The sequence below is a fragment of the Gorilla gorilla genome, chromosome 3 (genome assembly GCF_029281585.2).
Source record: "Gorilla gorilla gorilla isolate KB3781 chromosome 3, NHGRI_mGorGor1-v2.1_pri, whole genome shotgun sequence".
NCBI lineage: Eukaryota > Metazoa > Chordata > Mammalia > Primates > Hominidae > Gorilla > Gorilla gorilla.
The window spans coordinates 204,297,623-204,320,937 of NC_073227.2; the positions used below are offsets into that span (position 1 = coordinate 204,297,623).

At 40.2% G+C, this 23,315-nt stretch overlaps 1 protein-coding gene across 2 annotated transcripts in view; it reads left to right on the top strand.

Moving 5' to 3' along the window:
• WWC2 (WW and C2 domain containing 2) overlaps nt 1-23,315 on the top strand; it is a 220,652-nt gene that overhangs the window by 188,031 nt on the left and 9,306 nt on the right. For both annotated transcript variants that reach the window (XM_031010343.3, XM_055385871.2), the window contains 2 exons: nt 145-237; nt 3,576-3,818. In XM_031010343.3, coding sequence (XP_030866203.3) covers nt 145-237; nt 3,576-3,818 — 336 coding nt within the window. The remainder of the gene's footprint in view (nt 1-144; nt 238-3,575; nt 3,819-23,315) is intronic.

Below are 23,315 nucleotides of genomic sequence, written 5' to 3' on the forward strand. Positions count from 1 at the left end.
AAAACTTGTTTGAGGGGATTTTCTTAAAGAAATAAACTCTTAACTATGACTGCCTGCTTTACTTGGTAAATGTCTCAATCCCAAACTTCCACTTGCACTCTGTTTGATAATGCAGTGATTTTTTTTTAAATCTTTTGTTGCCAGTTAAATCGGAGTGACAGTGACAGTTCAACCCTGGCTAAAAAATCACTGTTTGTGAGAAACTCCACCGAACGCCGCAGTTTGAGGGTCAAAAGGGTATGTACTCCCTCAGCCACGTCCCACTGTCCCTGGACCAGTCCAGAATTGTCACTTGTGCAGCACAAACTCCAGAACTACAGAATGAATGTCAGTGCTCCATGCGCTTGGCCTACTGAATGCAGCCACTGGGATACACAGAGACGCAGATGCCATGGCCGCTATGGAGATGGGGGAGTGTGAGGGCATTTATTCATCATTGGTGTGGAACCTGTGATGGTTAAGGCTGGAAATGCAGTTTCAGTATCTCTGGAGAAGGGGCCTTCTGAGCCTGCAGGGGTATCAGACGATGGTAGAACACATTTCTGATGACTCTGCATACCATGTCCAGGTCTTGAGCAATTGTGGGAAGGGGTGTAAGACCTGGCACCTTTTCTGAAGGACACACATTCTGGTAAAGGAGGAACACACAGTTTTTGTAGCTTGCTTACACAGATATCTTTAGAAGGTTAAAACTCATGTGGGTGGGCAGCTCGGGTGGCATTTTCCTGGAGGTCATGGGTCTCTGCATGAGCCTTAAGGATAAGTCTAAGAGAATAAATGAATTAACAGGTTGGTCTGTTCAAGTAGTTCAGAAATTCCTGTTTACTTGCTAACAGCTGAAATACTAAAGGAAAATATTTGTTTACTGTGATCATTTTGGCTTAAAATGTGTGGTTCGGTGAATACAGAGCACCACATGTGCTGAGCTCTGTTGACGGCGAGCTCACACCCTCAGGAGTCCATGGTCTAGAGGAGGACACAACACACACAGGACTGTCACAGCTGTGCTGGGTATGACAGGGAATTAGCCCATCTGATTGAGAGTCAGAAGGGCTCAGTTGACAGCAGGTGGGGGGTCTCGACACTTGAATACAATTTCAAAAAGAAAATGGTAGCTTTGGGGCAGGGTGGGGGTGTGATGGATACTGGGCGCTGTGGGTGGGTGGCATAAAATGATACGGGAGCAGGGACACACGGCATGAGGAGTGTCAGGTTCTGCCAGCAGCTTTGGCACTGTGGATGGGAGGATCAGGCATGATGGCTGGGAAGGTAAATCAGAAGCATTGTCACCACCAGGGCCACTCTGGTCTCATTCCGCCATGTGCAGAGTAAGAGATGCCTGGCCAGGCAGCAGTGGGCGCCCCTGGTTTAACTTCCTTGTTACTTGAAAGGCGTAAAAGAATATTTTGTTTTTCTAAAGGCAGATGAGATGTGCTAGCATTTATTCAGCATTCGTCATTTTCAGGAAATTCTGAAATGTTGATTTTTCAGGTTACCAAACTTTATGCCTTAAAAGCACCTAAATTTTTATCATCTTGAATGAAAAGTCTTCTCAACTCCTTTCTAAGTCACCTGCCTTCTTAAGCAGCTCACACTCTCAGGGGATAGTTTCACTCTTCAGATAAATATTAACCAAAAGTGTTTGTGAATCGAGTGGAGTTGAGAAACGGTTAGGTTACTGATAAACTTAGTTATTAGGACTACTTGAAACAGACAAAGGTTAATCCTGAAGCATGTGTAGGAGATGGTTTTAAATGGTTTTTAAAAGTAGACAGATACGGTTTGATAGGAACAAGTGGAGAATGGTATTCTGCTTTAGGAGTTACAGCATGAGCAAGGTATAGAGGTGTATGAGGACAAAAGTATCTGCAAAGATGAGTAAAAGGTTCATCTGAATAGAAGAGCAAAGCGCCAAGTGTGTGAGTGATGAGGTTAGAGGGGTACCGACCGGCAGAGGTGTGCTGCACCCTCCTCACGCTGGCTCACAAGAGCCAATTGTGCTCGTGTCTTGCCAGTTAAATCGGAGTGACAGTGACATCACAGTCATAGCTTGAAAATGGTGATGGTAGGAGTATTTACCACATAGAAACTGGCCAACCCTACAAGTCAGTGCTTTCTTCTGTCCCAGAGAGAGCCAGTTATTAAACATTTACCAGCAGACTCTTGTATGTGGAGTCCTTAGGGTCTGTGTGCATGACAGCTAGGAAAGATTTCTGATTCCGAAAAGTAAGTAATACAGTCAAAGATAATGTGTGTCTAGATGATTCTTACTGTGTAATGCATTTATAGAGAGGAGAGGGTAGAGGTTGAATAAAGGGAACCTAATAATAAGAATGTTACAGAAGACCATGCAGTATGTACTGGATGTGGAGGAAGAACAGGAGGACACAATAAGAGTGATTCTGACTTGGGCTAAGGCTCTGAAATCAGCATAGGGACAGACAGGCCCCCTCCCTTCCATCTGGCATGAGCACTACACTACCATTATTTTAGATCTTCAAACTGGAGTACTTTTCAAATTTGAGTCCCTCCTCACTCATATCAAATAGTAACAGTTCTTATTAGTGATCACTTATTTTGCATTCCGTCTGCCAATAATCTAGGCAAGAAATACCTCCGTGTTCCCCTCTGCTGGTAGAGTCTCACCTCTCACCCAGCCTTGTTTAAAATCTCTTCCTCAAGTGAATGTGCCCTGACCCTGAGTGATCCATCCCCTTCCCTGACTTCCTGTGCACTTCTGCACTCACTCACAGCTTCCTCTCGCTTAAGGCCTCATGTCATTCTGCAGCCGAAGTCTTCAAGGGCAGAGATTGTGTCTTCTCTTCCTAGTACTTTGCCTGCACAGCCCCAGCAGACATTTATTCATATATGTTCAATAATTATTGCTTGATGAATAGGTTAAGATTGCCCCTGGGAAGAGCCATGGTGATTCAGTGGTGAAAGTAAGTAGCACACAATGGGAAATCAAGGAAGGCAACTCAGTTTAAGCATTCTGATTGGAGGAGATAGTCAAAACTTAGCAACACTGTCCAGCTGTATTCAGGCTGACTGTCATGGACATGGTAGGAGTTATGTGTCCTGAAATAGAGGAAACAGAAGTGTCTTGCAATGTATTTATTTATTACACTAGGCAGGCTTCATGCAATCAATTGGTCAGGCTAAGTAAGCCAGGCTGTACTATGGTAACAACTTTAAAAATCTCTTTGGTATAAAACAATAAAGGTCTATTTCTTGCCTAGCTACTGGTTCACTGCAGGTTGGCAGGAGGCCCTGCTCCATGTTGCTCTCACCCAGGGCCCATGCTGATGGAGCCTCCCTCTGTGGTTCTTTGCTCTCCCTCCAGCAGGGGACAGAACTGTGCACCTCTCACACTGGCCTTGACAGCCTTCTGCCAGAAGTAAGGCATGTCTCTCCCACTCACCTGCCATGGGCCAGAGCGAGTTGCTCCTGCCCCTTAGGCCCTGGCTTCTAGGGTGCAAGGAAGCACCATCCATCATGCGCCAGGAAGGAGGGAAAGTGGGGTAACCACTGCCTGTATAACCAGGGTGTTCGTCATTCTGTTTCTAACTATCCAGACGGTTTGCCAGTCAGTCCTTAGAAGAACAACACAGGAATGCCCAGTGCGGACATCTCTAGACTTAGAACTGGACCTTCAGGCATCTCTGACCCGGCAGAGCCGCCTCAATGATGAGCTGCAGGCGCTGAGGGACTTGCGGCAGAAGCTGGAGGAACTGAAAGCTCAGGGAGAGACTGACCTTCCACCAGGCGTGCTGGAGGACGAGAGGTTCCAGAGGCTTCTGGAGCAAGCTGAGAAGCAGGTACGCAGCTCAGGGTCTGTCATCTCGGAGGGGCTTACATCTTTCTTTAAAGCATGCCATGTAGAAGGTACCCAACTTACACTTCTGTTTTGCGCATAAGTCTTTAGATGTTTTACTACAGCTTGGAACATATTTTTCCCACTGTTATAGGCCGTTTTTTTTTTTTTTCCAAACCAAAAATGTTGAAGGAACAAGGAAGCTGGGAAGGTGGGTGTGGCAGCAGGGGGTGGGTGTGGCAGCAGGGGATGGGCGTGGCCAGTGGGGTGAGGGCGTGGCCAGTGGGGGTGAGGGTGTGCCCAAAGGAGAAGTGGGAAGTAGTCATAATTTCTCCTCCATATTTTTCTCCATCTTAACGTAAGACTTGACAAATAAATGCAGTATAAATTTTGGCATAAGTGGGACATTTTGTTTGGATTTTCTATAGATATCTTTTTAAGGTTCATTAACCACATCAATTGTGAAATACATTGCTAATTTTAATGCTACTAAATTTTCACTTTCATTCTTATCTTAAAGAAAAATTACACTTTGCTTATTGACATTCTCCCTTACCTTTCACCCTACAAATAGCTATACTAAAAAAAGATGAAATCACTGATTAAAAAATAGAGTATTTTTGGCTGGGCGCAGTGGCTCACACCTGTAATCCCAGCACTCTGGGAGGCTGAGGCGGGTGGATCATGAGGTCAGGAGTTCAAGACCAGCCTGGCCAAGATGCTGAAACCTCGTCTTTACTAAAAATATTTAAAAAATTACCTGGACGTGGTGGTGTGCCCCTGTAATCCCAGCTATTCGGGAGGCTGAGGCAGAGAATTTCTTAAACGTGGGAGGTGGAGGTTGCAGTGAGCCGAGATCGTGCCACTGCACTCCAGCCTGGGCGACAGAGTGAGACTCCATCTCAAAAAAAACAAAACAGTATTTTTAAAGAAACTATTTCCATTATTTTGGCACCTAAATACTACTGAAATTTTCAAGAATCTGCATACATATGAAATTGATTTACTTTCTCAAGAGTACAATTTATATTTTGGTTTAGGATTGTGTATTCATATCCATATGTAGTAGCAAATAGAATTTTCCACATAGCTGAAATACTAATATTACAAATGCCAAAACATTGTTTTCTATCAGTCCCTTTGGATGGGAATGTAAAATGGATTAGACACTTCCTGAAACTAACAGAAAATCTTGTCTATGATATAAACTGCTCTTTTTGACCCAGAGTTGTTATTTGATCATGTCATGTATAGTACTGTCAGGAAAGTGTGAATCGTCCAGCTGACTGGAACTACTGATCCTTGATGGAACTCAGAAACTAAATGAATGAATTTCAAGAATCAAACTGACACCAGTAATAAAACTTTAAGCAACAAAATGTGTTACATATATCTATCTTATCCCACCTGATAGAAGGAAACCTTCACGTTCAGTAGGACCGGTGTTTGCTCAATGTGGAGTTTAATGTTAGGCCTTACATTTGCCACAGCAGTGAATACAGGATAATTAGGCACTGTGCTGGTTTCATAAAGGAGATGAGCCAGACACTCCAGGTCTACGAGAGCAGTGCTTCCTGGGGAAGTCATGAGAGGTTTCATGGAGGAGGTGGCACTTGAACTGGCTTTTAAAGTGGGTAGTGGAGCTTCACAGGGGGGAGAGGCCCAGGACTGTCCATTAGTAAAGGTCCAGATGGGCTCCAGACAGTGGAGGGCTGTGGGCAGGAGCCTGCAGGAGAGTAGGGCCACAGCAGGTGGAAGGTAGTCTTATGAAATGGAAGATTGAATTACAAGCAGAAATGACCTGCTCTTAGTTTGTAATCTCAGTAACCAACATTTTTACTCTCTTGAGTTTTTAACTCAACATTAGCAACAATTTCAAACTCTTGGTTGACTTTGACCTACTTTACTGTCATGGAGAAGCATCGCAGTCTTTGACTGTTATGGGTCAAAGCCTTCCAAAGCTGAATTGGAGTTTTACAACTACAGATGCAAACAGAACTTTGTGTCTTTGGTTGTTTCTTCATTTCTAGTGTGTCATGATATGAAATTCTAAATTTCTAGATATCAATAATTACTAAAACTATAGGACTTAAATTTTTTTACTTAATATCATAATGCAAAGGTTCATCCATAAATTGCATTTCATTTTTTTGACTGCTATCTAATCTCCATTGTATAGAGAGAAGCTCAGTAGAGCAAAAAGTTCTTTGAAAAAAATGAAAGGAAAAACAAAGCTCTGGCAAAATTAATGAGGAGAATATACAAATAAAGAATGTTATAAAACGAATGAGGGACAGAACTACAGGTAAATTTGAGATTTAAAAAATAATTACAGCTGAGGTGGGAGAATCACTTGACCCCAGGAGTTGGAGACCAGCCTGGGCAACATAGGGAGACCTTATCTCTACAAAAAAAGTTAAAAAAAAAAAAAATTCACTAGGCATGGTGGCATGCACCTGTAGTCCCAATTACTTGGAAGGCTGAGGTGGGAGGATCACTTTAGCCCAGGAGGTAGAGGCTGCAGTGAGCTGTGATTGCACCACTGCACTCCAGCTTAGGTGACAGAGTGAGACCCTGTCAATCAGTTATGAAAAATTTAAAAATAAATATATAATAAATGCATACACACAAACACACACACACACACACACACACACACACACACACACACACACCCCCAGTGCATTGGGAGGCCAGAGTGGGAGGACAGCTTGAGGCCGAGAGTTCGAGACTAGCCTGAGTGACATAACAAGATCCCATCTCCATGGAAAAAAAAAAAAAGTTAGCTGAGCATGGTGGCACATAGCTATATAGTCTTGGCTATTCTGGTGACTGAGGCAAGAGGATCACCAGAAGTATGAGGTTGGAGTGAGTTATGATCACCCCACTGAACTTTAGCCTGAGTGACAGGAAAAAACAGTTGAATACTATCAAAAGTATATGCCTACAATTTGGACATACGTCTAGGAAAATCTACTAGAATGGATGTTGGGAAAGAATAAAAAGGATAGAAAATCCTATAACTCTTTTAAAAAAAAATGGAAGCAGTGATTAAAAATCTATCCACAAAGAAAATATAAGTTCTGGATGCTTTATACAAATTCTGCCACACTTTCAAAGAAGAAATTACCTCAATTTTATACAAACTCTTCCGGACACTAGAAAAAGAGAGAACACTTCCACAACTAATTTTATGTTAATGCCAACACTAGATAAAGATACTGTCAAAAGGAAAATCGCAGGCCAGGCCAGTTTCATTTATGAGTGTAGATGCAAGAATCCTGACTAAAAAATATTAGTAAATAGAATCCAACACTGTATTAAAAAGATTGTACATGTTGACTATGTTGAATTGTACAAAGGTTTTGTTTTCTTTGGTTTGGTTTTTTGAGACAGTGTTTCTTTCACTCTGTTACCCAGGCTGGGGTGCAGTGGCACGATCTTGGCTCACTGCAGCCTCTGCTTCCCGGGTTCAAGAGATTCTCCTGCCTCAGCTGGAGAGTAGCTGGGGCTACAGGTGCACACCACCACACTCAGCTAATTTTTGTATTTTTAGTAGAGACAGGGTTTTGCCATGTTGGCCAGACTGGTCTCAAACTCCTGACCTCAGGTGATCCACCAACCTCAGCTTCCCAAAGTGCTGGGATTACAGGCATGAGCCACCGCACCTGGCAGGTTTTTTAATATTAGAAAACAGTGAATTAAAAAAATACATGTTGACCATGTCAAAATGTCTAAGAAAAATTTTAATACTGGGAAATATATTTATATAATTCATTACTTTAACAGATTAAGGGGAAAAATCATTTGGTCAACTCAATAGATTCAGAAAAATATTGAGAAAAGTCAGTGTTCCTTCATGTTTAAAAATCCCAGTAAGTTAGAGACAGGAAGTTCCTCACCTTGATAAAGAATAACTTAAAGTAAATATGATCATAAATAGGTAAACATTAGAATCACTTTCTTTAAAATCAAACACAAGACATTCAATATTCTTCCATTCAACATTGTATTAGGAGTTCCTAAACAGTGCCATAAGGCAAGAAAAAAAGTAGCAAAAAGACTGGAAAGAAATAAAGCTGCCATTATCTACAGGTGACATTGCATGCATTAAAAAATTTGTAAGTTATTATAAATAGTAAGAGTTTAGCAAGGTGGGTGAATAGAATGATATCTAAAAGTCTGTTGCATTTGTTTACACCAACCAGAAACACCTAGACATTTAATTAAGATAATTACAACAGTATCAAAGAATATCAAATATCAAGAAATAAATTTAACAAAAATAAACAGTACAGTATAGAGAAAATTACAAAACTTAGAAGAAATGTAAAAGCAAATTCATGGAGAATTTATTACATCCATTTAGAGCAGGGGTCCGTAAGCTTTTCCTATAAATGACCATATATTAAATATTATATCAAATTATACTATGATATAATGTAATTGTATTATAATTAGATATTAATGTTAAATATTCTAGGCTCTGTGGGCCATATGATGCCTGTTGCCGCTATTCAGCTCTGCCATAGATAAAATGGAAATAAATGATGTATTTGCATTCCAATAAAACTTTATTTACAAAAACAGGGCAGGCCATAGTTTGCCAACTGCTGATACAGAGGAAGAATTAATAATGTGGAGATGGCCAGTTCTTTCTAAAATGTACCATAGAGTCAATGGAATTCCAAGCAGAATACCCACATGGTTCTTCATGGATACTGATGCAGTTAATGAAAAAGTAAAGGTCAAAGAATAGCCAAGGTACTTTGGAAAAGAATAACAAGGAGAGGGACTTGCCCTACAAATTTATTAAACTGCTAAAATAGTGGGAATTTGTGGAGGAATTAAGAGATTGGTCATGGCATGAATACAGAGCTCTCTAGAAACACTGTTGCTGTGTGATGAGGGTGGTATCTGTGTGGAGTATTGATGTGTGATGTGTAAGTAATAGGGGAGCTGTGAAGTTTCTAAAGTGTTCTCTGGAAAGACAGTGTGGCAGTAGTATAAGTGACCATGGCTAGAGCCAGAGGCTCCTTCCCAGTCCCCAGCGCCAGACATTTTCTCATGAGATAAAGTGAGAGAGACTTTGGCAGATCCGAACAGTATGTCTAACACTGATTGAAAAAGAAGATGAAGACCTTCTTTGAAAAGTACCATAAATATACTGTTTTCCTGAGTGTTTTTTTTTTATTGTCTTTCATTGTAGAATTCTGCTAAGATTTTTACTGTTGTTGATGAATGGTTCAAGGTTTGGGGGCTGATAGAGTGACCTTTGTTTTCTCCTACACTAAAGAAATCTTTGGATTTGCTCTAGGTAAAGTAGATGTAAAGTAGGAGTCTAGAACCCAACAACCCAAGGAAATCATCAAGGCAGACACATTGCTCAGAGTCTCTGAAAACTGGCAGGCAAGTAAGAGTTGATGTTTGAGGCACACATGTTCATTTTAATGATTTGTCCTTTAATGAGCCAGTCAAGAAGTGTGTTTGTTTCCAGCTGAAAAAAAAATTAAGAAGGAGTTTCTTGGGAAACTTGAGCAGACATATTTTCTGTAAAAACACACACACACCTCCTAATGAAATCCTTCCTCTCCAACTCCTATGCTCCTTCAGCCTGGAGTGTAAACTCCCTAGGGAAGCAGCGAGGCTACTTTTGTTCCTTTGGTATTCCAGTGCCTTAGAAGATGTTCCATCCAACCTTGGAGAAGTCTCCTTTGCCTCATTCAAGCTGCTCATCTTGTTGACCAGCCATGATTTTAGCCCTTTTTTGAGTTTTGCTTGCCTCCTGCTCACCACTAGAATAGAGGATTTCACCCTGGGGCTTACTGGTGAATAGATCAATACAGCCTGTAAAACGTGATGAGAATCTGACTGGTGGGCACTGTCTGTGGCCTTAGCGTAGCTTGGCCATGTGAGGGCCCCTTCCCTGTCCTCAGGGAACCCTTGGTCCAGCTGTGCCTTGGTGACGCTGGGACCAAGTTTCAGGAATATCAGGGTCTAGGGATATTATCAGACCAAATCAGTATTTCTTAGAGACCTTACGTACCACACAGTTTTGAAATCAACCCTCAACTCTTCTGGCAGACTGTTCTGAAACAGTTTTCTGCTGTTCTTGTTCCCAGCATCTCATACGATGTTCACAGGCGTAATGTAGGAAAAGAATGGCAGCGCGAGAGGAAAGGTGCCCAGTTCATTCTTCCCAGGGTGCCGAGATCCCTGACACCCCTTGTTTGTTTGTTTTCGTCCCTATCTACCGACCTATCATTCTATTCTCAGTGACAGAAATAATGATAGGCATGTGAGGCATGTTTCTCAGACATAGTGTAAGGTTGAACTAAATTGCCTTGTAAGTGGCCTCTTTGGGAGCTGTCATCTCTGTCATTCAGTGCAACCAAGTGTGTGACATGGGTGGTATTTTTCACTTTCATCTCCTAATTGTCAGCATTTAATTATTCCTATTGCAGGGCACCGCCTAAAAGTGATGCTGGCTAACATACCTGACGGGTGCCGTCACTTCCTGTGCCTGCCTCAGAGCCAGTGTCTTCATAAAGGTGCTGCCATAGCTGGGTGAGGGTTTTGATTCTTTTAAAATGTCAACACAACCCAACATACTTGTGTACAAAGCCAAGTGAAGTTGGCCTTGCCAGTAGAGGTAACATTAATGCCACATTGGATGTATTTTGCTCACAAAACAGGCCTTCTGGTACCCACATGGCAGTACTCTCTTAGATGGTGTAAAAACTGGTCGCTTGGGCTCAGAACTGCCCGGGAATAATTCGAAGATCATGGAACTGTTCAATTTGGATGAAGAGTGCAATGATTTGAGAGAGCCGAGATCTCCTTTGTTTTGCCCAGTGAAGGATACAAGCAGGCCTTGTTCCAGTTGGAAACTGTCTGAAAAAGAGTGACACTTTAGAACTCTCCTTTGTAAAATAGTGCTTTATTTTATATTAATTTGTAGTTGTTTAGTCACTAAATGATACCTGTGCATAATTCTGGCCTTGTAGTAAGTTTCTGATGATGATTAGAATCATCCTTACATAGATGATTTTGCTTAGAAATTATTTCTTAAGGCCAGGCACGGTGACTCACGCCTGTAATCCCAGCACTTTGGGAGGCTGAGGCGGGCAGATCACGAGGTCAGGAGATCGAGACCATCCTGGCTAACATGGTGAAACCCCCTCTCTACTAAAAACACAAAAAAATTAGCGAGGCATGATGGCGGGTGCCTGTAGTCCCAGCTACTCGGGAGGCTGAGACAGGAGAATGGCGTGAACCCCGGAGGCGGAGCTTGCAGTGAGCCAAGATCGCACCACTGCACTCCAGCCTGGGCGACAGAGTGAGACTCCATCTCAAAAAAAAAAAAAAAATTATTTCTTAATAGAAGATTTCTTTTTGAGACAGGGCCTCTGTTACCTAGGCTGGAGTGCAGTGGTATGACCACAGCCCACTACAGCCTCAACCTCCCAGGTTCAAGCAATCCTTCCACCTCAGTTTCCTGAGTAGCTGGGACCACAGGCAGACACCACACTCAGCTAATTTTTTTTTTTTTGTAGAAACCGGGTTTCACTGTATTGCCCAGGCTGGTCTCAAACTCCTGGTCTCAAGCAAGCCTCCCTCCTCAGCCTCCCAAAGTGCTGGCATTGCAGGTGTGAGCCACCACACCCAGCCTAGAGGATTTGTGATCTTTATTATCTGATGAACCAGCACTTAGTTGGTTTTAAAATTAGTTTGCATACCAAGATAAGGAGGGAAAGAAGATCCTAAGGATCTTTCTGTTATGATTGTGGTAGAGCCTGAGATAAACACTTTTTTTTTTTTTTGGCATGGAGTTTCACTCTTGTCACCCAGACTGAAGTGCAGTGGCACAATCTCAGCTCACTGCAACCTCCACCTCCCGGGTTCAAGCAGTTCTTCTGCCTCAGCCTCCCAAGTAGCTGGGACTACAGGCGCGCACCACCACTCCCGGCTAATTTTTTTATATTTAGTAGAGATGGGGTTTCACTGTGTTGGCCAGGCTGGTCTTGAACTCCTGACCTCAGGTGATCTGCCCATCTTGGCCTCCCAAAGTGCTGGGATTACAGGCGTGAGCCACCGCACCTGGCCTGGGATAAACACTTCTGTTCTACTGCTTCACTAAGAGGGTGCAGCCCAGGGGAGCTGAAGAGAGACAAGGGAGGAGATGGCTGCTAGCGTGCTGCCTGCTTGCTCCCTTGGGACCAGCACCCAAAGACCATGCTAACCACATCTCACAGTCATAACTCAGAGGAGAAATGAGGAAGAATTGTTCTACCCATGTGCACATATGGCTGCCAGACAATCTCATGGCACATGTTGGCTTCAACAGAAAGGCCATGGCAGGGGCCAGAGAAGGGACATAAGGGGAGACGCTAGTTATACCTTCATGAAGTCCACCAGACCCTGCAGAGTTGATGACTGCAAGGGCATTTGGGAAAGGTCAAGAGGATTTGAGCTGACATGTTAGAGGTCTCTTATTCAGAATGAGAATGTGTGTTTTCTAGTTCTTGCCAAGAAAATTTCAGCTTAACAAAACATGAAGATACATCTAAATAAAATTAAGGGCTGGTAAACCTGACAGTCTTAATAATCTGTATTCAGTTTTCTCCATGCCATAGCTATTGTTTTTCTAGATCACTACTGTGAACATCTTGGGGATGCCGTTAACAGTTCAGTATAAAACTCCTTTGTCAGAGGAGTTGAACCTCATATACAAAATGCTGTCTTTTTATACCCAAGATAGGGCCAAAACTCTTTAGCTAGCCTGATGATACCCAGGGAAAGAGCCATTGGTATACACCTGAGGTCCCTGTTTAGGGTCCAAGTGAAAAGAGACTATAACAGCAAGGCCAGGAGACCCATGAGTGCTTGTGGTGTCAGAGTCAGATCTTAGATGCTGTTGTGGCTTCACTTTCTCATTACCCTTCCCCATCCCTTTCCCTCACAACTTCTTTCTTCTTCCCATCAGAAAATAGGTAAATGAAAACAAACCAGCCTTATAAAATACCATAAAAGTATCCATACCTGTGGCTTATGTTTTTCCCATGCACTAATAGGATTTTATATACTCACCTATGAATTAAGAGGATTGAAGTAGATAGCTACTAAAATCCCTTCTAGTTACAGAATTTTGTGATCTATTTGAGATCAAGTCTAATGTGCCTTCAGTATAAATAAGGATTCAGAGAGATTTGTGGAAATTGAAGTCTGCATGGCCTAAAGGAACTGAACCTTTAGGGTACATGCAGTACTTTGATAATTCTGAAGTCCCAGGTGAAATGTGATTCCTGGAAGTTTTTTCATATCAGGATACTCAGAGTGCAGTCTTACACAGGTTATGCAGAGCAGATTTTTTATCACACTGTAGGAAACTATGCTGTCTTAGTCCCTTTTGTGTTGCTATAACAAAATGCCACAGACTGCGTAATTTATAAAGAAAAATTTATTTCTCACAGTTCGGGAGGCTGGAAAGTCCAAGATCCAGAGGCTGCAGCTGGCAAGGCCCTTCTTGCTGTGTCATCCCATGGTGGAGGGTAGGAGGCAGGAGAGAGATCCCACTCCCAAAAAAGCTATTTGATTAGGGTATTATACCCACACATGAGGGTGGAGCCCTCATGCCTACTCACCTCTCAAAGGTCCCACCTCTCAATACCGTTACAATGGCAATTGAATTTCAGCATGAGTTTTGGAGGGAAAAACATTCAACCCGTAGCAGATGCCAAGCCCGCTGCCCCTCCGTCTTTGCTTCCTTCTGCTACTGGCAGTTTCACATCAAGCAATAGTGAAGAAAGCTCACAAAACAAGGTGCGTTTATCCTGCTTTCAAAATGATTTGATTCTCCCTAGTGCAAAGGGTTTTTATCGTTATTTTTAACAACTCTGTGGATATATAAACTGTTTGAGTTGTGTACTTTTCTCACCAGTGAAGTTTGCAAAAACCAGTTTTGTGAAAAAACAAACTTTCCATTGTGTGCCTTTCATTATAGCGACAGAAACTCATGATCACCACTGACTTCCCTCACCTGCTTCCTCCTCACTTCCACAGTCATTTGTTAACATACACATGGGTACACCAGCACCTGCACACATGCACACACACACTAACTCTGCCACACTCACACATTGCCCTTTCATCTCCATCATTTCCCTGTGGTATTGGGGATTTGTGAGGTTTTCAGCAAGATGACCGTAAAGTGCCTAACGATGAGCAAAGAGCCTGCCAATTGCCATAAAAAATATCGCTCCCAGAAAAACAATGAATCGAAGCCAGCAGCAGATCCTGGATCTGCCTCCCTTGTCAAGGAAAACTGTCAGGTCTCAGGGTCACACTCCTTAACCTTCCTTCTTTGTGGTCCAAAGTCTGTTTTGTAGCTCAGAGTAAAAAACAGAATCTTATTTAGTGTCCTCGTGTATTGTAAAACCCCCTCAGGAAGCAGAGCAAGAAGCTCAGGACTGTAAATTAAGACTGGATTGTGCTTTTTATTCCATTAGGCTTCTTAACACAACTATGAATAAATCACTGGGCCTCTCTGCAGGTTGGGCTCCCATCATGTAAACTGGAGGTGAATCACACCCTTCTGGAGTCCGCAGCATTCCAAGTGGCTCCCAGGCCTCGTAAGCCAGGCATCTTATCGTGATTCATTGGGTGAGGGAAAAGCATGCCGAGAGAGGTCTGGGGTTCTTCCAGAGGAGCCTCATGATCCTTACAAAGCAGGAATTTCTTTTTTTTTTTTTTCCATAGAGTGTTTCCCTGTCAAAATGCCAAAATTCTATGGTGCTAGACTGCAGAACTGCTAGACTTTTTGTAAAGCTTAAAATAATGCAAATGTTAACACTTTTAAAAGTTAGATCTCTTTTTAAAATTATGCCAAAGATATTAATACACTGCATTCAACAAAATCTTAATGATTACAGAAAAGTATTCAGCATTGAGGTTTAACTACCTACAAAATTGTTTGGTATTGATTATTAGCAGCTGATAATAATTCTATATGTTTTGCCACCTAATTTGTGGAGAAAGATATAGGTATAGATACAGATATAAATATAAAAACATAGAGACAAATACAGTCTTCAGTAAAGTATATTCTTACTCAGCAGGGAAGGAAATATCTTCCGGTGTTCCCTGGTCAGCTTTATTTTTTTGTAAAACAAAGCCAAGTTTCAAAGTAATTTTGTAGTCACCATAGAAATGCTAGAAGTTGAAAACATCAGCAGCCATTACACTACTTAGAGGGACTGCCAAAAGACTTCTCTGCAAGGGATATGATCCTCTGCGTTCTATTCCTGTGGAAGGTGGCAAAGACGGAACAGGATCCTGCGAGCCTGTCTTATTTCCTATCTGATAAAATCACTTCTAGGTAAGAAAAGTGGGTTAGATTTTCTTACCTATGCATGATTCATTTCCTTCCCTGACTTTTCCTGATATATCCCTTGTTAAATCAGTCAACAGATGTCTGTTTTAAGAGTGATTTTTTTTCTTATGGTATTTCATGAAGAATTTGAATAGCAGCAAAATTTTTAGTATATTTACTAATTTAGTAATTTGACATACCATAGCAAGATAGAAGTCATTTCTCAGTGTGTACTAAGTCAACAGTTCCTTATCTGGGACCTAATGAAAAATTACCCATTTACTAAAGATAGGACTTCACAAAGTAACTAAAATATCACACTTGTCACCCTTGTATTTGAATCACATAAATTCACAAGCTCCAGCTGGCAATTAAATTATCTCATCAGTTACAAAGTAATCAAGAGAGAACTGTTACTTAACAAATATAGGCTGCTTTTATAAACAAACTCTTTCAAACCAGGGAGAGGAAATGGGGGGCGGTAAAAAAAAATACCTGGAAAAAGACACTGTGTGATGAAAAAAAATCAAAACTTATTGCAGTAGATGATGATTAGCAAAGTACTAGGGATGCCCCATTGTGGGTTATTTAGCTTTCTGTAAAGTAGTGTGAGTATAATTGATTCTTTATAAGTATTTGCTGAATAAAGAGTTTTCATAAAGCTCATCTTTCCTAAAAGTGCCACAGTATTTTTATTTGCAGATTTAAAGTGAGTTTAGGATATTTTTGCTTTGAGAATATTTTAATTTTTTTTAAATGCTTAAGTAAGACATGGTTATTATAACAAATTCAGGTGATGCAGAACTATATAAAGCAAAAACTAGAAGTCCTTCTTGGAGTTGTGCTTCCCAGAGGTTACCACTGTTGACAATTTGGTGTATGTCCTTCCAGCTATTTTTTTATGCAACGTGTGTGTTAGTGTTGTATAGCTCTATCACAGTTATTTAATTATTCTAATAACAATTTCCCAAATTTTCTATTATAAACAATGTGGAAACACACACTTTTATGCATATTTTTGCACCTTTCTGGTCACACTAGTATTCCTAAAGCATAAATTCTTAGTAAGAGAATTGCTGATAGTATCAGTTTGGCTGTGAACCATAGTCAAAGATCTTGTCTTTGTCGAGTCTTTTAAGCCTGAAGACCTTGTTTGATTTCCTGGCCTTAAAGGTGTCTGAAGCAGTGGATGCACGTGGGATGACAAGGTCCTTAATTGCCCTTTTTGCCAGCACCAGTCTTATTTCCTTCTAATGTTTCTAACTGCTTAAGTCATAACAGAAGCAGTTGGCTTTTCAAGTCTAGAAGTATCACAATTGTGGGACTATCCATCAGCTTAGATTGCAGGCGCAGGCTACCCACCACCTTTAGACCTTTGCCTGAGTCGATGTCGACGTCGATCTCTCTCTCTCTGTCAGGTACAGTAAGAGGCAGCTTCTCAAAGCACTGCTGGTTAGCTTAGTTTCCCCAACATCCCCAGTGAGAATTGGGAGGGAAAGTGAACAGGAAAGTTACCCTGTATTCGCAGCAGAGATTTTGCTTAGAATGCCTTCTCTTAAAGCAGCCTTCCAAAAAATTGACAGAAGCCAACTCACATATTTGTAAGACCCCACTGTTCCTCAAGACACAAATAAATTAAATTAGATTTGTATGTCTGTCAGATAGAGGTTGGGTGCATTGACTTATGCCTGTAATTCCAGCATTGTGTGAGGCCGAGACGGGTAGATCACTTGAGGTCAGGAGTTCAAGACCAGCCTGGACAACATGGTGAAACCCCGTTTCTACTAAAGATGTAAAAATTAGCTGGGCATGATGGCAAGCGCCTGTAATCCTAGCTATTCTGGAGGCAGAGGCAGGAGAATTGCTTGAGCCCAGGAGGTGGGGAGGTTGAGCCGAGATCGTGCCATTGCACTCCAGCCTGGGTGACAGAGCGAGACTCCATCTCAAAAAAAAAAAAAAAAAAAAAAAAAAAAAGGATTTGTGTATCTGTCAGATGGAGATAACAACTGTTTTTGAGTATGTATTGGCAAGATTGATTTAAGACGAAACCACTCCCCCTCATTAAATGGATGGATATGTATTATATAATGAAGTCTCCAACCATTTGATTTAATTAATTCCTTTTGTAAGACAGCGTTGCAAGTAACTTCTGCAAATATAGACAGTTGTCAGAAATAAACTACTGGTTCAAAAGTTGTATTGAGCACTTGAGCCTTTATGAATTATGTTAAACAGACGCATCCTTTGCCCTCCTGAAGCTTTTGGGCCCAGTGTAAACATCTCAGCCACCAAGGCAAACCTTGACCCATATCCTAAGTTAATAACTAGGCAGCCTCTTAGCATACCTACAAGAGGGAGTCAGTGCCTTGGGTGGAGGACAGCAAATGGGGAACAGAGTCATCATGGCCCTTTTACCCCATGACAACAGTCCTCACCGTGAATTACGTAACTTTCTAATATGAGTGTAGGAGGAGTAACAAGTAGCACATTCACAATTTAAGCCTTATTTTCTATTTCACTGTTTGTTTACATAGCTAAAGAATTGTCTTTCTATTTAATACTTACCGATAAATAAACGTAAATTTGGATTTTATATCAGGGAAGCTTTATTCAGTATTTTACAATATTAGGTGTTTTTAAAACTCAAAGTACAGATGAACATTAGTTTTTCCCTGATAAAGGAGTAATATAAACAGTTATATGAATACACTGATGTAGGCTTATTGTGGAGAGTTTTTTTAAACTATATAGTACATGCCTGCATTTATTTATCTCGAAATCTAGTATAGCCACATGTTCATTTACCAAGATTTTTAAATGTTAAATCCCACTTGAATGAACATCGCAGCCTAGAAATAATTTAAATAGGTGATTGTAGAGGGTTTGTTAGATAATTAAGCTATAGCTACTAAGTAGAATGTTATGAAATCATTAAAAGCTACAGGCTTCTGGTTTCTGGTCCAACATATAAGGAATTTGAAGTCTTCAATCTAACAGCAAGTAAAAAAATTGAACAAAATGAAAAATCAATTCTTCTTAGATCAGTTAGAGAGGTGAGGTCATAGGGCAAACTACTGCCCCCAAAATTGGAGAGACAGGCAAGCAGAACAAAGAATCACAACTTACTGGAATAAGAACCTATGAGCAGTGACCTCTGCAGGAACCAATACTGGGGTAAGAAAACCTAAACTGTAATTAACATACTGCTGGAGGCTCACTACAGAGAAGTCTGAGAGTTAAAAACTGCAGGAGTACCCAGTCATGAGAAGTCGGGGGCTCTCCACACTTTTGTTAGTTTTCCTTCCAGGAGCTTGACTGGGTCCTCACGATGGATGTCGAAGAAAAATCTTGCCCTGATTCTGGCAGAGGGAGGAAAAAAGTAGCCATTTGAAACACACAAAAGCATTCTGTTCTTTTTAGCAAGGCCTGCCCTCAGGAGAAACTATATTATCAGAACTTAACTGACTTTGGTAAGGGAAATACTCAACTCTAGCCCCCTCTAGTCTTCCATGTGGAAGAAGGAGAGTACCCAACTCCAGCCCATCCTAGATATTCTGTTCCACCTAAGGAGGGGGAAAGACTGAGAAGCACTTGTGAAACTCGTAGCCCAGGAGCACAGGCCTACTAAAAGACTGAAACCTGTTCATAGAGCTATAGAACACTTGCCTTCTTTACCCCCATCTTACCACAAAGCTAAAGGCTGTTTGCCAGAATTTCTTTCACCTAGTATATTACGTCTGGGTTTGAACTAAAAATTATAAGGCCTACTAATAGGCAAAAAACAGAGTTTGAAGAGGCAAAACAAGCATCAGAACCAGACTCACACATGGCAGGGATGCTGGACTTATCAGACCAGGAATTTAAAATAACTGTGATTAATATGCCAAGGGCTATAAGGGAAAAAGTAGGCAATATGCAAGAACAGATGGACGCCATAAGGAGAGAGATGGAAATTCTAAGCAAGAATCAAAAAGAAGTTCTAGAGATCAAAAACACTGTAACAGACATGAAAAATAACTTTGATGGGCTCACTGGTACACTGGACATGACTAAAGAAAGAATATCTGAACTCTTGAGGATATGTCAATAGAAACTTCCAAAACTGCATAGCAAAGAGAAAAGAGACTGGAGAAAAAAAAGGAACAGAACATCCAAGAACTGTGGGACAACTACAGAAGATGTACAATGTGTTTAATAGGAATACCAGAAGAAAGAGAAGGGAACAGAAGAAATATTTGAAGGAATAATGACTGAGACTTTCTCCAAATTAATGTCAAACATTAAACCACAGAGCCAGAAAGCTCATAAAACACCAAGCAAAATAAATACACACACACAGAGAGAACATTACACCTAAGCATATCCAAACTGCAGAAAATTAAAAATTAAAAAATTTTGAAAGAAGCCAGAGGGGAAAAAACTTCCTTACAGAAGAACAAAGACAAGTATTATATGTGACTCTTCCTGAGAAATCATACAAGCAAGAAGAGAGTGAGATGCAATAATTTAAATTGTTAAGAGGAAAAAGAAACCAACCTAGAATTCAACAAAATTCAACCCAAACACAAAATTATTCTTCAAAAGTGAAGGAGAATAAATATTTTTTCAGACAAACAAAAATTAAGGACATTTGTGCTCAGTGGACCTGCCTAGCAAGAAATGTTAAAAGTTCTTCAGAGAAAAGGAAAATGATATGTTAGCAACATGGATCTATATGTAAACAAAGGAAGAGTATTGAAAAAGGAATAAACCAAGGTAAAATAAGAATTTTTCTTATTCTTAATCACATAAATAATTCTAAGTAATGATAGCAACAGTGTATTCAGTTACATACACGTGTGTATGCTTACGTATAAGTGAAATGAGTGGCAGCAATGATGCAAGGGACAAGAGGGAAGAATGAGGGATATTTTGTTATTATAAGGTACTTGTACTACTCATGATGTGGTATAATGTTATTTGGAAGTGGATTTGGATAGTATAATACAAACTCCAGAGCAACCACTAGAAAAAATAAGAGAGAAATATAAATGACATGCTAAGAAAGGAGAGAAAATTGACATTATATAAAGTCCTCAGTTAAAACCACAAAAGGCAGTGAAAGAGTAGAAGACAAACATAGGAACAAATAACAAGGGCAGCAAATAGAAAACAGTAACAAATTGGTAGATATTATTCCAGCTGTTTCATTAATCACTGTAAACATCAGTGGTCTGAATATACCAATTAAAAAACAGTTTGTCAGAGTTGATCAAAAAAGAACCAGCTGTATTTTGTATGTAGGAAGCCCACTTTAAACATAAAACACATATGGACTAAAAGTAGACAATGCTAATACTAATCAAACGAAAGTGGGAGTAGCTATATTAATTTCAGATGGAGCAGACTTCAGAGCAAGAAAAGTTATCCAGGATTTAAAAAAAAAAGTATGACATAATGAATAATAGATTAATTATCCAAGAAGGGGTAACAATTTTTTTTTTTTTTGGAGATGGAGTCTCGCTCTGTCACCCAGGCTCCCAGGTTCAAGAGATTCTCTTACCTCAACCTCCTGAGTAGCTGGGATTATAGGCGCACGCCACCACACCCAGTTAATTTTTGTATTTTTAGTAGAGACGGGGTTTTGCCATGTTGGCCAGGCTGGTCTCGATCTCCTGACCTCTGGTGATCCGCCTGCCTTGGCCTCCCAAAGTGCTGGGATTACAGGCATGAGCCACTGTGCCCAACCAGGATAACAATTCTTAAACATCTATGTGACTAACAGCACCAACTATATATGAGGCAAAAAAAAAAAAAAAAAAAACTACAAGGAGAAGTGGATGAATTCATTATTATCCTCTGTCAGAAATAAACAGACCCAGCAGGCAGAAAATCAGCAGACATAGTTGAACTCAACGGCACTATTACTTAACTGGATACAATTGACATCTAGAGAGTACTTCATTTAATGACAACAGATGGCACACTCTGCTTAAGCTCAATTGGAACATTCACCAAGATATAGACCACAGTCCAAGCCATAAGATACATATTTACACTGTCTGCTTTTACCACAGTGGAATTAAACTAGAAATCAGTAACAAACGTAGCTGGAAAATTCCAAAATACTTGGAGATTAAACTGCACACTTCTAAATAACAGATGGGTCAAAGGAGAAATCTTAAGAAATATTAAAAGATATTTTGAACTAAATGAAAAACAATCAAAATTTGTAGGATTTTGGAGGACAGCCACTGAGTCTGTCACAGTGCCTGGCCTCTACCAAACAATTAAGGAAAAAAACTTTATCAACTCTCTGCAATCTCTTTTGGAGAACAGAAGCAAAGAGAATGCTTCCCAACTTATTCTGTGAGGCCAGCATTATCCTAATACCAAAACCAGGCAAAGACAAGGAAACTACAGCCCCGTATCTCTTGTGAACATAGATGCAGAAATCTTTAACAAAATATTAGCAGATCATATCCAACTATATAGAAAAAGAATTATATACCATGACCAAGGGAGATTTATCCCAGGTGTGCAAGGCTGATTTAACATTCAAAATCAATTATTGTAATGAATCACATCAACACCTGCTCATGCTAAAAATAACTCCCAGCAAACTAGGAATAAAAGGGACCTTAAAGAACATGTAGAAAACTCTACAACTAACATCATACTTGATGCTGAAAAGCTAGAAGCTTTCCTGCTAAGACTAGGAACGGAGTAAAACTGTCCCTCTCACATCTTCTTTTCTGTATCACACTATAAATCTTAGCTAATGCAATAAGAAAAGAAAAAAAGATATCCCGCTTGGGAAGGACGTCAACATTGTCTTTGTCTTTGTTTGCACATAAGATGGTTGTCCATGTAGGCAACCTGAAAGATTTGACCAAAAACCAAACAAACAGAAACAACTCTGGGAACTAATAAGTGATTATAACAAGGTTGTAGGATATAAGGTTAATATACAAAAGTTAATCACTTTTCTATATACCAGCAATGCACTAGTGGAATTTGAAATTAAAAACAATGCCATTTCCATTAGTATCCAAAAAGTGAAATACTTGTAAATCTTAACAAAATATATATAAGGTCTATAGAGGAAAACTGCATAACTCTGATGAAAGAAAATGTAAAAGGAACTAAATAAATGGAAAAATATTCCATGTTCATGTATAGGAAGACTCAGTATTGTCAAGATGTTGGTACTTCTCAAATCAATCTATAGATTTAATGCAATTCCACTCAAAATCCCATCAAGTTATTATGTAATAGTCAAACTGATTCTAAAGTTTATATGGAGAGGCATAAGACCCAGAATAGCCAACACAGTACTGAAGAAGAATAAAGTTGGAGGACTGACGCTACCTGACTTCAAGACTTACTGTAAGGCTATGGTAATCAAGGCAGTGTGGTATTGGTGAAAAAATAGACAAATCAGAACAGAGAGCCTAGAAATAGATTGACCCACTTAAATATACAGTCATCCTTCAACATCCTTCGTGGGGATTGGTTCCAGGACTCCCCATGGACACAGATGCTCAAGTCCCTTATATAATATGGTATAGTATTTGCATATAACCCACATCCTCCCATATACTTTAAATCATTTCCAGATAACTTATAACACCTGTTATAATTTAAATACTATGTAAATAATTGTTATGCTGTATTTAATGACAGTAGTAATACAGTATAATGTAGTAATAATAATGTCATTAATGGAATAATGACAAGGAAAAACAATGTCAGTACAGTTGCAACCATCCATTTTTTTCCCAAATATTTTCTATTCATGGTTGGTTGAATCCATGGATGTGGATCCCACAGATACAGAGGGCTGACTACATTCAACTGACCTTTGACAGAGGAGCAAAGAAAATAAATCAAAAAAAGATCATCTTTTCAACAAATGATGCTGGAAGAATTGGACATTTATTCACATGCAAAAAAACATGAATCTGGATATAGACCCTTCTGCACCCTTCACAAAAATTAACTCAAAATGATCACAGACCTAAATGTAGAATGTAAACTATAAAACTCCTAGAAGTTACCCTAGGAGAAAATTTAGATGACCTTGGGTATGGCAGTGACTTTTCATATACAACACAACATCAGAGGCATGATCCATGAAAGAAATACCTG